Source organism: Centropristis striata, chromosome 2 (assembly GCF_030273125.1).
Source record: "Centropristis striata isolate RG_2023a ecotype Rhode Island chromosome 2, C.striata_1.0, whole genome shotgun sequence".
Taxonomy (NCBI): Eukaryota; Metazoa; Chordata; class Actinopteri; order Perciformes; family Serranidae; genus Centropristis; species Centropristis striata.
In genome coordinates, this window is record NC_081518.1 from 40,295,407 (window position 1) to 40,309,788 (window position 14,382).

Here is a 14,382-nt window from a genome sequence, read left to right on the forward strand (position 1 = left end):
TCTGACAGTAAACGGTAAATACAAATCACTTTTCTCCAGTGAAAGACTCAATAGATTACATTATCTTTATTCTGTACACAACTGTGCCTCCCAGTGGATCACATTAGTATCACAACACCAAGACTTACCTTCAGAGACATCACAAATAAGTAAAAAAATAATTTGACAAAGAAAAGTTCATCTCCCTCAACAAAAAAACATTCAAAAGCAGATATTCTGACAGATGTGTAACTGATAACATCAACAAAGACCATTCCAGTGTACACAGAGGGTCCTGGAACTGTGGCTGGACAGGAAAGGGTGGACAGAGAAGGGGGCAAAGGGAAACAGATTGGAAATGGACCTGAGCTACTGCGGGGACACAGACTTTAGTATATGGGGCTCTTCCAGTTGAGCAAAACTCATCTCCTGGAACAGGCTTTTAGCCACCTAAAAAGGGCCAACCTAAAAAATATCAATATCAGTTAATTGTATACTATGTTTAAAACATTTTCATCACTTTACCTTGCCGTCAGATGGCCATTTCCAAAAGGGAACTGAAACCATTACCTATGCTCTCTCTTTAACGTCACTAGACACCTCATACAAACCCACTACAAAATATCCAAATTAACCCTTTATGGTGGGATGAATATTATTGTTTTATACTATAATATAGGGATTAGAAGTAGCAACACTCTAGTTGTAAACTTGCTTACACATGAACTCTTACTGTAGAATCTCACCTTTGGTTTAAGTGGCAGGGAATAGACAGGTTCTATGATTGACTGTCTGTCAAGAGTTTGGTAAACATGATCCTCCCTGTCCTCTTCACTCTCCACCTCCTCTTCCTTGTCTTCCTGCTCCTCCTCTGAGTGGTCAGGGGAGGACAGGCGTGGTCGGCTACCCAAATCTTCTGACCATCTGTCTCTGAGGAAGGTGAGAAAGTAATATCTCTAAGTAACAGTAGAGGATAGTTAGCTGTATCTTATTTATCGATTTTTCTTTAATGAGTAATGGAACATGCTTAACATCAGCAATAGACAGAAGATATTTTGACTTGTCATGGGAGGAAACGAGGGCTACATGGTGGTGTAGTGGTGAGCACTCTCGCCTCACAGCAAGAGGGTCAGCCCTGCGATAGTCTGATAACCTGTCCAGGATGTAACCCGCCTCTCGCCCAATGTCAGCTGGGATTGGCTCCAGCCCCCCACGACCCAAGTACGGATAATTGGTAGGATATTGAAAGAATGAATGAATGAATGAATGAATGAATGAATGGTAGGAAAAGCTTAATAGAGACTAAGCTTTTTTTTTTTCAAGATGGCTCCTTGAGATAGATATTATCTGTTTGAACTTTCTGTTTGCTGCTGCAAAAGAAAAAAACTTTTTCTCAAAACCACATCTAACATTTTAAAATGCCTCTTTTGCTCTTATACATCCTGGTGGAGATTCTGGAATTTCCTATTTGAGAGAGCTCAAAGAACACTTTTACTACAAATCCTTAAAGAGGACCAATCATGTACTATTAAGTTCAATTTTTTACTTTTTTACTGTGAGATACTTGATAAATACAGCCCCAGGTCAGGTTTTAACATTTGTCAAAAAGCTTGTGATAATACTAGTGTATTTGCCAGAGTTTGTTTACCTGTTGAAAAGTTCTGTGCTGATGTTAGGTTCAGATATGAAGGATTCTGATTGGCCACTCTCAGAGAAAGACCTCGGCCGGGCAGGGGGAAGCGCCCATGTCTGTCCAGTGAGTGAAGAAGACAAGATGGCTGCTGCTAATGCTGATCTGTTGATGGAAAGACATTATTCATATGAGTAGAGATAGATATATTGTGTAATATAAGCACAATAAATGCATGCTGCTTATCACATGAAATTTCAGGTCATAGTTTATCATTTCTAATGTTGCTACAATGTTTGTAGAATAGTGTGGTTGACCAGATACAGACTGTTAAGCAAACGTTGTATGATGAAGCTTAGTGCTGAATAAATCAATAATTACAGCATTCTTCTGCATTGCCGTAACAAACAGTGACAGCTCTTACATGTTGAGCCCAGAATTCAACTTTTTATTTTTTATTTTTAGCATTTAAATAAACTAATAAGTAAACGTATGAGGGCAGCAAGAAGTCACACTTGGGCTGGTGATACACATGGGAACATTTTAATAATGTACAAAATGTAAATGTAGGAAATGTAGAGGCATTATCTTGAGCAAATGGGTCAACATTCTGTTACATTATGGGGGAGAACAGGGGGAAGGAGAAGCTTTGTTTTCTCTGAATTCATTCAGCACTGTGCACAAACCTTGCAAGAACTGAACTACTGCAAATTATGTGAATTTCACCAAAACTGGATATCAAGCTCAGTTTGAAATTTACAAATAGCTACAGGCCAAATATTATAAAACGGTGGTCTAACAAGGAAACCTTTTCAAAGAAAACACAGCAAAATGAAAGGATGTTGGAGAATGGAGGTGATGGAGAGTGTAAGGTACCTGGGTCTCTCGGGTGAGGGGTTTGGGCTGCGTGGGGGTGGGGTACGAGGCACAGCGGGCCTGGGAGCAATGGAGGCAGCAGGGATCAAACCATGAGCTATATGCTTCTACACAACACACACAGAGGAAGGTTAGGGAGAGGGTTAGCATCACATTGACAGACATTTACACAAACAATGTGGGTGCTATGACAATGGTTGAGGAGTGGTTAAATTAGTACATTAAAATAACTGCTTACTCCACACTGAGCATAACAAAAAGTCTATACAGGTGGAAGGGGGAGGATTGAAAGAATGAATACAAAATCAAAACATGACTTTTGATACCAAACATTGAAGTATTCAAACAGCCTGTTGCAGCAGTGGACTTCTACTGGAAAGACTGCTGTTACTGTAGAACAGGGATTCCCAAAGTGTGGTGCGTGCACCCCTGGGGGTGCGTGAGCTGCTGCTAGGGGGTGCACGAGATGAAAAATGTAATGGCGGTCTGATAATTACACAATTACATTTTTTCCCCCCACACAATAAAGACGTGTTATTAATTAATTAATAAATACAGGCTATTCAATTTTGTGTCATTTTTTTGTTCATTTTTGCATCTATTTTGTTCATTTTTGCATCTATTTTTTGGTTGTTTGGTCAATTTGTGTCTATTTTGATCATTTTGTGTCATCTTTGGTCATTTTTGCATCTATTTTTGGTTGTTTTGTGTCTTTTTCTGTCATTTTTACATGTATTTTTGGTCAATTTCAAAATGCACTTCATCTTATAATGAAGCGTAGAAGAAGTTATCTTCTTCCATTTCCTCTGAAAAGTGGTGATTATTGTATTATATGTGTGTTCTAGACATTTGAGCATGATTAAACATGCCTCCTTTAATATGGCTATAAAAAAATCTTATTGCATTTTGTTTTTTTGAAGGTGTGGGGGATTGGGGGTGCTGTAGAAGTTATTAACCACACTGTGTCAAGTAGTTAGCAGTCAGTTATGTAACTGCCTGTCTAATTTAGCTACTTGATGTTTTAATTTTGGTCATTTAACTAAATCAATACGCTATCATATACATGCATTAACATTATCACAATACTGGTGTTAGCACACCTTAGCCGAAGCATGTCTGTAAGTGTTGCTAACGTTAAATAACCGAAGTTATCTAGCTAGTGTTAACTATAGTTAGCTAACTAAAACGACAAACGTTTAGCTAGCTCGAAATAAGACAATATTAATTTATGTTATGAAAGAAGAGAAACTCACAAACTCCTTGTCTTTTTCCCTCCTGAAGCTGAATTTCAACATTGTGGAAAATAGGTTTTTTCGAGCCTCGTTTCACTCGTTGAAGTTTAAGTTAATGCGAACAGCTCGAGTCGTTAACCGACCATTCTTTCAGCCAAATAGCATTGAAAAAGGTTTAGTTATTATTGCCAAATAATCTGTCCTGTTTTACCCCGGAACGATAAAGAAAAATGAGCCCGCTAACTATATTCAACAAGCCTGCTGTTGCAGATTTCTCGTATCTAGACGCTTCAACACTAGAAGGCACCTTGCTGTAAAAGTACTGCTGATTGGTTAAAAGTGAGGAGGGCAGCCAATCAGTGACTGCTATGAATTTACCTAGCAACGACGTCCTTACCGACCAGTGGATATGCCAACAGGGGGCGATGTCGTTACATTTAATGATCAATTGTCACTCCATCCTGTCTGTCAACCAGCACAACTTTCTTTCTTTCTTTCTTTCTTTCTTTCTTTCTTTCTTTCTTACTTACTTACTTACTTACTTACTTACTTACTTACTTACTTACTTACTTACTTACTTACTTACTTACTTACTTACTTACTTACTTACTTACTTACTTACTTACTTACTTACTTACTTACTTACTTACTTTCTTTCTTTCTTTCTTTCTTTCTTTCTTTCTTTCTTTCTTTCTTTCTTTCTTTCTTTCTTTCTTTCTTTCTTTCTTTCTTTCTTTCTTTCTTTCTTTCTTACTTACTTACTTACTTACTTACTTACTTACTTACTTACTTACTTACTTACTTACTTACTTACTTACTTACTTACTTATTTTCTTTCTTTCTTTCTTTCTTTCTTTCTTTCTTTCTTTCTTTCTTTCTTTTCTTTCTTTCTAATTATATTAAACTCTTTATCATATTGTAGGTCTATGTAGCCTAAGCAATAAAACACAAACAAGATTTAACATAAAAAACATGATTCATTTGAAGTGAATTCAAAACAGTAGGCCTATTTTAAGTAGTTAAAATTAGCCTTACCTTTACAAATATAAAACACTGCTAACAGGTTCTTCTGCATAATGAGTTTGAATGCAGGACGTTTACTTGTAGTGGAGTAATTTTACAGTGTATTTAGTACTTTTACTAAATACTTTTTCCACCACTGCAAATATCACATATTTCTCACATTTGGTTGTAAGAGTTGAGGTATTCATAGAGTAATCAGATAGGGAAAACACATTTTGTCATATTATCCATCCATCCATTTACTTTACATACCCACCTGCGCTGTGCAGGGTGATGGTCATAATATACTTTACAAAAGCACGTGTTTTCAGTCCTCTAATGGCTATAAATATGCTAAAAAATAGTTTTTATAAGTCCTGCCCTCTGCACATTGGAATGGTGGAAGTATGAATCCTATAACCAAAAGTCAACATATTTGGTAACTGCAATATTAACTCTTCCTGTTAAAATAAATCTAAAACCTGAAAAGAATTTACCCTTAGGGGAAATCATTTTCAAAAGGTCAAATCTATGGGAATAAAATGCACTTTCATTTTGGAAAAAGGCCCGACAAAGAGACAAGTGCCTAGATATTAGACAAAAAGCATGAATGATATAATAAAGGAATGATGGGTAAATCTTAATCACATGGTGTTTCTCTCTCTGTTTGCATGATGGCAGATTAGGACGCCATGTGATCCCAGGCCAGACTCTTAACGTTACAAACTCGTGAGTGTTGACTTAGTGTGCGTGGGCTCACTGAGGGCTGTGCTCAAACTTCATTCCAGTCATTCCCAACCTGCTTGGTATTTTCAATCACGGAGATACCAAGAACCACAAATATCTGTTAAAAAGAATCCAGGAAATTTGTTTTGTCCCCTCTTTTATTGAGATTTGAGTTTATACATATGACACAAGACTTACAAAGCATTCAAACCGCAGTTTCTATGCAGTACAACATACAGAGACTGAAGCAAAGGCAATCTGAAACAGGTACCATAACCCTCTGCATATAGACCAAGGCATTTAAGATTGTGACATTTTCCTTCATGATTAAGCATAAATGGCACTTTAAGACACCATATTAGGTAAACAGAGACAGTAAAGAGTGTTACATCTTCTCAGTGTTACTGTTTAAAAACATTTACATTTAAAAAATATCTTTACAAAGACAAAACGTACCAGTATATAAATTCACCAAAGGATTAAGCAAGGCTCGTAAAATACATTCCTCCAAGAAACCAACCAAGAAATCCAACGTGCAAAAATTCACAACATGACCATTCACACACTAGTTTTGAAACCTACAAAGTACAGTTATATATATATATATATTTTTTTTTTTTGTGTGTGTGTATTTTTTTTTATTATATAAATAATTTGATTATCAAATGTGTATAAGAATCTACTTTGTAGATAAAGAGATAGTCCAACACTGCAAAGTGTCAGTAAGATGTGGGTTGTGACTAGGATTAACACAAATCGTAGAAACCTGACTGTGGGCTTTGATCAGCGTCACTGCTGGGTCACCTGCTGTCCAGGTACGATGCAGGAATGTCATAGGTCTGCCCACGTTCTTCCCTTCTGGAGACAGAATAACCTTTAACTACATCATGATTCACATTAACAGAGAGACACTCAGCTCATGCTCTTCTCACGAATGGGCAAACTGCCGTACAGCAGCAGCAATGATAAAAGAGGGCCAGAATGGGTAAGATGAGTCAGGGTGGTAAAGGGTACATCCTGGCATCTGAAGGACATGGAGGCATTTTGGTCTGTGGCATAACTGGTACATTAAGCAAAATACCAATATTTCCTTTTATACTGTGTCCCAAGCATGACACTCAGCAGAAACAATAATCCTCAAAGGCGGTCTCACAAATACAAAAGTGACAATAATACATAACCAAGGTATATATTTGATTTTTTTAGCAGCTTATACAACATTGCATTCATCAACTCTCCCCAGACCAAAAACAACTGCAGTGCAGTACAATTTGTTTTTCCCTCAATCACTGTTTAACGTACTGCAGCAAGTTTCATAACATCTACATATCAATTTAGAAAACGTACATATTTAAATCCCAAAACTGAACAGTTTCCACTGACTGCAATAAATATTGTGGCAATGACCTAATCCTTCACATGCACAATACACATAAGTGCACAATGCACAGCTACATCACTACACAATGGAACCAACAAGGGATTGCTTAAGCCACAATAAAATTACCCCTTTGCAGTCAAGCAGAAACGGATGGGTGTGTTTGCACGACTTTGTTTTCGTCTTTCAATTCATCTGGAGCTGAGATGACAGTTTAACTAAGAGGCCTGTCTCAGTGCTGTGTATATAAGTGTATAAAGAGTGGAATGATAACTGGTATGTTTTCCCACAGTGCAGTTGTACTGTGCTGTATGCATACTGGTACAGAATGAATTCCCATAATGTTTGGTGTGCAGCCCAGTTTACTTCAGGTACTGAATTGTGCTCGGAAGGCGCCCGTGTACCAACAAAGGCACCTATATACAGTATTTGGCACAACCACTTTGCAAGGTAGCTGGCAGACATGTCATCATTGCAGTGGTGACACACAAGCTACATGCAATACAGCTCATTATTCCAGTGGAAACACCAAAGGGCACTGGTACCGTACCATAGCAGGTCCAGTATGGGTACAGCACAGTACTGTATGCAGCCATATTTGGCCTGATATGCATACCGCACGATGCGTGCAGACAATAATAAGCCTGCAGCTAGCTCAGTAGAGGGCACTGTCATTGTTGTAGGAGCTGGAGCTGGGGAATGTGGGACAGGGCTTGTTCCAGGGAAGGGCACCGGAGTGGTCGGCCGTGGGAAGGCTGAGGGTGCTGGCGCTCTTCAGACGGTTCTTCAGACCCCAGTTGAGGAAGGATGACTTCTTGGTTACCTTGCGGGACTTGGGGTTCTTGTCGTCATCATCATAGGCCAGACAAATCATGGAGTAGGTCTTAGGCAGGTTTCCGCAGAAAGTGGCACTCTTGGTAGGCTGGATAGAGAGAATGAAGGTTGGTTTGTTTAATCAAGAGTTGCTATGCAGTGTAAATCAATATGCAAGGTCAATAAATTAAGTTAAATAAGCATTTTTTGCCAGTTAATTCTCTGGTCACATTATTTTAAACCACACACATCTGTTTTAAACACTACATGTAGGTCATTTATGAAGTATTCTCATGGGAAACTATAAACAATTTACCTTGGAAGGAAACTCTACCTCAAAGAAGGAATATAAACTTCTAACTGTGCTGTTTAATTATCTGATACAAAGACCAATTTAACTGTCAATCAGCAAAACCAGATAGATTACTATTTTTCTCAGCCAAAACGAAGGAATCAGGGCATGGCATACCATTGGAGGGTTGCTGTCCATAATGCTGACAACTTGGATTTCAATCCCCTCCTCATTCACATCCTTCAGCAACCGCATCACATCGCTCACGCCCATCCATTTACAATCTGTGTCGCCCACAACAACAATGTAGTCTCCTTCTTTCAGACCGTCAGCCTGCAAAAGACATGAGGGACAACAGGAGTCAGAGAGGAGGGCAGCTGAAAATGTCCTAATGCTGCAGCAGACAGAGTCAATATTTACAGGTGAAGGTTTGTTTGAATTGCAACCAAGTCGGGTTAACCTATGTTCCTTGAAAAAACCTGGTGGGAGCCGGGATCAATACAGAAAACACTGACAGTTAGTCCCTGACAAAGCCTTTTTACAGCAGCTCAAGCATTTGCTAAAGTGTGTGTGTGTACCAGCACACATTATTTCATAGCTGTGGGAAATCGGTCTTATCTTCATGAGCTCAGTTATTTCGGTCTGATAACTTGATCCTTGTTCAGTAGAGCCGGGTCAATAAGAACCAGTCAGTTCCAAAATAAATTCTGTCGAATACAGTATTAAAAGTTATAAAGGAGTTGACCTAGTTAGACTTATGTAATACTACTAATCTGTTGCTCTGCATAGCCTGCAGGGCCTAATAGGAGTCTGCTCTTTGTCAGCACCTCTTAATGAGCTGTCAGACTGAAAAGGATTGCAGAGAGTAAATACTCTGTGATTCCTAATTAAATTAGTAGCCAGAGTGGCTGTGTAGGGGGAGGGAGTGCCTCCAAATTTTCTTTGAAGCTGAGTCCTGGTTAGGTTTCTGAGAATGAGTTAACTTAATCAAAGTTCACTGAGCAAATAAGAATACGTCATTTGATCTTATTTGATATTCAGGTTGTGAGCATGGCTGAAATTTCAAACTGTCCGAAACTGGTTCCCCACCAGACAAAGTAACCTCCTGCTACTTATTCCTGTTGCAGGAAGTTAATATTGAGCAACCTCTGCATCTGGCCATGTACAGAAGACAGTACTGTATATGGCCCCTGAAATATTTTCTGCCATACAATAATGAAGTTAATAATTTTAACAGCCTGCAGATGATGTAACCCCTGTTTCAGGGTGCAACTACAGATGTAACCTCTAGTAGGTCATCATAGTAAATCATCCTTAGACAAGAAAGGGGCAAACAAAGTCCTGACAGATGGATTTGCATGATTTATTCTGTTAACTATCTGATCAGTTATAGAATCCATCAATCAGACTTTATTTGTATAGCACTTTTCATACAAGCGCTTTACATAAAAAAGACAGGAGAAAATAATGATAATAAAAAGATAACACCCCACCCACCTTCATCCCACCCATCCTATTAAAAACAAAGCACAAACTGAGGAACTGAGGAAGCACCATCTCAACATGGAGCAGTGAGGAAACACTGGAGGCAGGTTAGAAATAAATTAGGTAAAGGATAAAGTTAAATAGAGTAAGAACATTGATAGAAATAATTCTAAGGACGGTGTTTGCTGTGATGGATTACCTATCTAAAGATCAGATCAGACATTCTTTGAAACTACAGGATGGTTGACAACATTTTTCAGCCCAAGGTGGTGAATAAAGGTGAACTCACAGCAGCTGGGCAGAGGGGGTCCAACGAAACCACCTGAACTGGTGATTCTCCTTTCAGGGTGAAGCCCAGGTCTCTGTCCTCTGGGCGAAGCTGTATTGTCCGTGGAGCTGTCCACCGCTGTTTGGCTGAGAAGACTGACAGAGGGCCCTGAGTGGAGACAGTGTGGGGGATGCTGAGGTCAATATGGATGCAGGTTTTTTTTACTTAAGTGGATAATATCCTTTCCTCCAAGATTTTGGTGATCTGGGAGTAAACTGATTGTCCAACAGTAGCCTGACCGGCTGGTTAAACATAAATTAAGTCCACATCTGTGATTTTTTTTACATATACAATATACACTCAGAGAGGACATGAAAGTTGTACGGCCACAGAGTATACACCAGCCCATTTTATTTCAGACTTACACTCTAATCAGGCCGGTCACATTACCTTTGAGAGAAGACACACAACCCTTATTGTACTCTATAAACAAAGTGATTCATTTGAAAACGGTTCTCAACATAGTGAACGTGTTACTGGTTTCCACTTGAATATTAGGCTGCAGATATGCAGTATACTCTACAATTATAGCTGTAATTAACTATGGCTGTAATTATCTTTTGATTTTAATTCTAATCTTTCTTCTAAACTAAGTCTTTTAGCATATAAAATATAAACACTGTTAAATTATCCTGAATCTCTAAATCCAAAAGTTATTGTGTTGTCTGCCAAACAGGCACATACACAGTAAATGTGCTTGTGTCTGTTTGACAGAAGCTGTAACCTCCATCCTAGGTTTTTTTTAATACTTAAAATGACTTAAATAGTTGTGATCAATTATGGATAATGTTGAAATGGTCAACAAAAAGGATCTGATGACAGTTTCAATTGATTGAACATGCCCTACTTTTTAGACTGCTAAAGCCAAATTCTAGCTCCCATTAAAGCTGGGGTAGGCAGTTTCTGGAAAGGGAAGGAAAAAACAAACAAAAAAGACCAAAAAAAACCAACACCAACCCCTCTGCGTCCCAAGCCCTTCCAAACCAGACGAGCACAGGCACGTGCTTCATTCAGTACCCCATAAAAGTACTAGTCATTCGTTCTGTCCAAACATCCAGATCATGACTGTGATCCCAGTGCTGTTATATAGCAGCAATAAGTCCTTTGAGATGACATACTGTAATTTGAGGCTTTAGCTTGCCGCAGCCATTTGGCTATGATTAGCAGAAGGCTAAACTATACTAAACTATATTATACTACTATACAAGAAATTGCTATTCTACAAATTTATTGTGCAAAATTTTTAGGACTGCCCTCTCTCGGAGATTGGCCAAAATTTCCCATCATGGACATTATAGTTGCTGTGTAGACTGATCTGTATATGCACTTTTTCAATAAATTGGCAGGTGTTTTACTTTTATTTTGTTTTTGTTTATCGTTATTATACATTTTTTTCTCTTTGTACTGCTGTTTGTTTGTTTGATTGATTTTGGAAAAAGGGCAGATTTTCAGAAATAAAGCTCCAACACAGCCATTTTCTGATCCATGAATAACCTCTGGCGTTATTAACAAAAATAGATTTTCTTTGAATCCTAACTGACAATAAATCAGCGTGTGTTGGTCGTCCTGGGATAGATTTTCTAAAGCCAGAAAACCGAGTCAAGAAGATGCACATCGTTCTCTCTTAATCACTTGAATTAAAATAAAAAGACGTTATGATTTTTGTCCATTGATGTAAAAAAAATGCCTAACCCAGCTTTAATTCACGTCTTATCTGATGGAAAAATCTCTCCTCAACAAACAGTCCTATGTAACAGCAAGATGCTGCTGCTAATCCCTGCTCCATGAGTGATCACCATAGCGATAGCATGGAGAGGAGCGCTGGATTTAACTGTTAAGTCTCTCATTTCTCTGTGGATTCAGAAGGATTTGAGTCTTGTCGCTGAGACTGTTAATGAAGAGCTTGGCTGGATTTTACAACAGGAACCAGAGAGGTACTCATTCACAGTCTCCTGGTAACATCAGCTCTGACCCATGGCCTCCTTACCAATCATTTGCTTCTACTCTTGTTCATCTTGAAATTGAACCTTCTTTTGTTTTTGTAGTAAACTGTGCTAGATGAAAGAAACGACTCGCAATTGAATCCCTTTCAGAGGACATCAACAGAAGAGTCCAGTTGCAGTGACAGAGGATGCCAGAACCCCCCGCTCAGCCACCACCGTGACAGTAAAGTCAGGGTCAGAACACCTCTGTCCATGGTTAGTGTTAGTTTTGCATTTGTTGCTATGGATGAAAGTCCAGGAGGCTTTGGAAACAAGATAAGACTTTGTACTGGCTGCTAGTTTAATGTGCCAAAGCTTCCAGGAGGCTCACCCTTGGTTGGTTGTATTCATAAATAACAAAAAATACACTCTGGGTTTTAAAAAAAAGTGTTCTTCCAATAGCTACAACACAAAACCAGAGCCATTTGATGTCATTTGATGAATAAACCAACCATCATGTACAAAAAAAACAGCAATGTGAGTGGAAGAATATTAGTAACCCACATACCAGCCTCTGGAAGAAGTCTGTGACTTTCACCTTTGTGGTTGTTGGAAACTCCATCTCTGCTTTGTGCTCTGTTTTAGCTATGGAGAGAAAGGGAGAAAAACAAAGCTGTCATTCTGCAGTGTTTACTGTCACAACCACGTTTCAACTGTTGCCCTGTAGAGAGGGAGGCAGGGAGTTAGCAGTGTAAACATTACATCATCCGCGCCTGAAAATAAATGTCACTTATCACATCTGATTGCAGCAGGTGTGGTTCACAGCACTGCAGCCTTTTTTTTATTACAAAGCGTATCTGAGAGACTGCTTCACATTATTCTTTCTATTTGCTAAGTGTTTGTTGTGGTTACACTAAGGTGACTGGCCTGTTTCTATGTCAACTGGATGAAGAATAGCCGTCACCTCAGAGACTCAAATAAACACTATGACTGTTCAAACTGTCCTCTCCTAAAACATTTAAGACTCACAGATGATGTCTGGGGCCTCCGTGTAGTCAGTGAACTCTTCCTCATTTTCATTCTCGCTGTACTTGTTGAGCGAGCGCTGGTGACTGGCTCTTAAAATGTCCTCCAGAATCTCCAGCTGGTTCAAGTGGTGGCACAAACCATAGATCCTCAGAGCCTCTTCATGACCCAGTATGGCCCGACGAATATGTGCTTTACCTAGTGGAGGATGGAGAATTTGCAATAGGACGGGTGAGGAGAAGTGGATAGGGGAGAGGAAGAGGGGTGAATAAGAAAATAAAGAGGAAAGGAGAGTGACACGTGAACAGGGAGAGTCACATTTAGTCATTTACATTTAGTCATTTAGCAGATGCTTTTATCCAAAGCGACTTACAGGAAGAATAAAAGCAAACAATCAAAGTATAGCGCAATAAGAGCTATTAGTGCAGGGGTGTCAAACTCGAATACACAATGGGCCAAAATTTAAAACTTGAATAAAATCGCGGGCCAACATTGAACAAATAAACCTTTTAATATATACCAAACATGTTTTGCTTTAACATTAAATATGGAACCAGCAACGTTTATAAACATACAATATATAACAAAATAGTGCAGACATGCAAAATCAAATTTCAAATAAAAAACACATCAATGTCATTAATTTATGAAATAAAAATTAAATAAAAATCGTATGCCTCTTTTCTATTTGCATCCTTCTGATTTGCATATCAAAATAAAGTTTTTCAACAGGTTAATACATTTAAAAAAAAAATAACAATAATAAATCTAGTATTAGCGGTAAATGCGCCATATAATACTGGCAGGTCAGCTTTTATAGTACAATAATAATATAATAATTTGATATTGGCTCGCAAGAAATGCAAAGAGTCAGGTATGATGATGTCATTGTCAGTGTATTGTCAGTGCTTCTACTGTGCTCAGCATGTATGCTCGCTCTTACCAATGCGTTCACGTTCCTCTTTCTTTTTCAGGATGTCCAGAGCAGAGCGTCCCTCAGGAAGACGATCATAGACCTGCGACAAGGTCTTCTCCTGTTGGTCCTCATCATCACTGAGTCCCACTGAACAGACACACATCATTAAGAATAAATGTTAAAATTACCAGAAAGCTGAACGATGTCAGTGTTGAAACAAAAGTCTTGTTGATTTCAGAGTTTGAAAATGAGAAAGTTAGACAGCACACTGTGTGTATAGATAAGTCAGAACAAGGTTTATACATTTTGGTTGTTGAACACTTGCAGTTAATGTGTTTTCTACAGTAATCTTCACTCTGTCCTGTTTCTGGACTGAGTCTCTACAGTCCCGTGGTTAATTGCTCTATTTTCCTCATTCACACAGGAATCTGTTAATGAGCTGCCAAACTCAAAGCTGCTTCGCTCTGTTGTTCGTCTATTCAGCCCTGTCCCATTCATTGCACTGGTAGAGCTATGGTCATCCACTGTAAACTTAAAGGGATAGTTGTGATTTTTTGAAGTGGGGTTATATGAGGTATTTCCATCCATAGTCAGTGTACAGTAGATGGCAGAAGGAGGACCGGCAATTTTCTGCTTTGGAGGAGGGCAGCAGCAAAATATATTTTAAACTCTTTTAAAACTCAAGAAGAACTCAAGCTGTTATCTGTTCTCTCTTTAAAGCCACCAAACTCCTTTAACAAATACAAATTATCTCTTTAATATAGTCTGCTGTACATT

At 38.7% G+C, this 14,382-nt stretch overlaps 2 protein-coding genes across 2 annotated transcripts in view; both read right to left on the minus strand.

Annotated features, from left to right (window-relative positions):
• Positions 1 to 4,098, minus strand: part of cep89 (centrosomal protein 89) — a 61,054-nt gene extending 56,956 nt beyond the window's left edge. The window contains exons 1-4 of the mRNA XM_059354605.1: positions 3,739 to 4,098; positions 2,486 to 2,592; positions 1,628 to 1,774; positions 726 to 909 (exon numbers count right to left, since the gene is read on the minus strand). Of these exons, the coding sequence (XP_059210588.1) occupies positions 726 to 909; positions 1,628 to 1,774; positions 2,486 to 2,592; positions 3,739 to 3,780 (480 nt within the window). The 5' untranslated portion in view covers positions 3,781 to 4,098. The remainder of the gene's footprint in view (positions 1 to 725; positions 910 to 1,627; positions 1,775 to 2,485; positions 2,593 to 3,738) is intronic.
• Positions 4,099 to 5,147: 1,049 nt separating this feature from the next.
• The window catches only part of rhpn2 (rhophilin, Rho GTPase binding protein 2), a 37,393-nt gene continuing 28,158 nt past the window's right edge, over positions 5,148 to 14,382 (minus strand). Inside the window, exons 10-15 of the mRNA XM_059354538.1 lie at positions 13,633 to 13,752; positions 12,693 to 12,887; positions 12,232 to 12,308; positions 9,703 to 9,849; positions 8,106 to 8,261; positions 5,148 to 7,745 (exon numbers count right to left, since the gene is read on the minus strand). Of these exons, the coding sequence (XP_059210521.1) occupies positions 7,479 to 7,745; positions 8,106 to 8,261; positions 9,703 to 9,849; positions 12,232 to 12,308; positions 12,693 to 12,887; positions 13,633 to 13,752 (962 nt within the window). The 3' untranslated portion in view covers positions 5,148 to 7,478. The remainder of the gene's footprint in view (positions 7,746 to 8,105; positions 8,262 to 9,702; positions 9,850 to 12,231; positions 12,309 to 12,692; positions 12,888 to 13,632; positions 13,753 to 14,382) is intronic.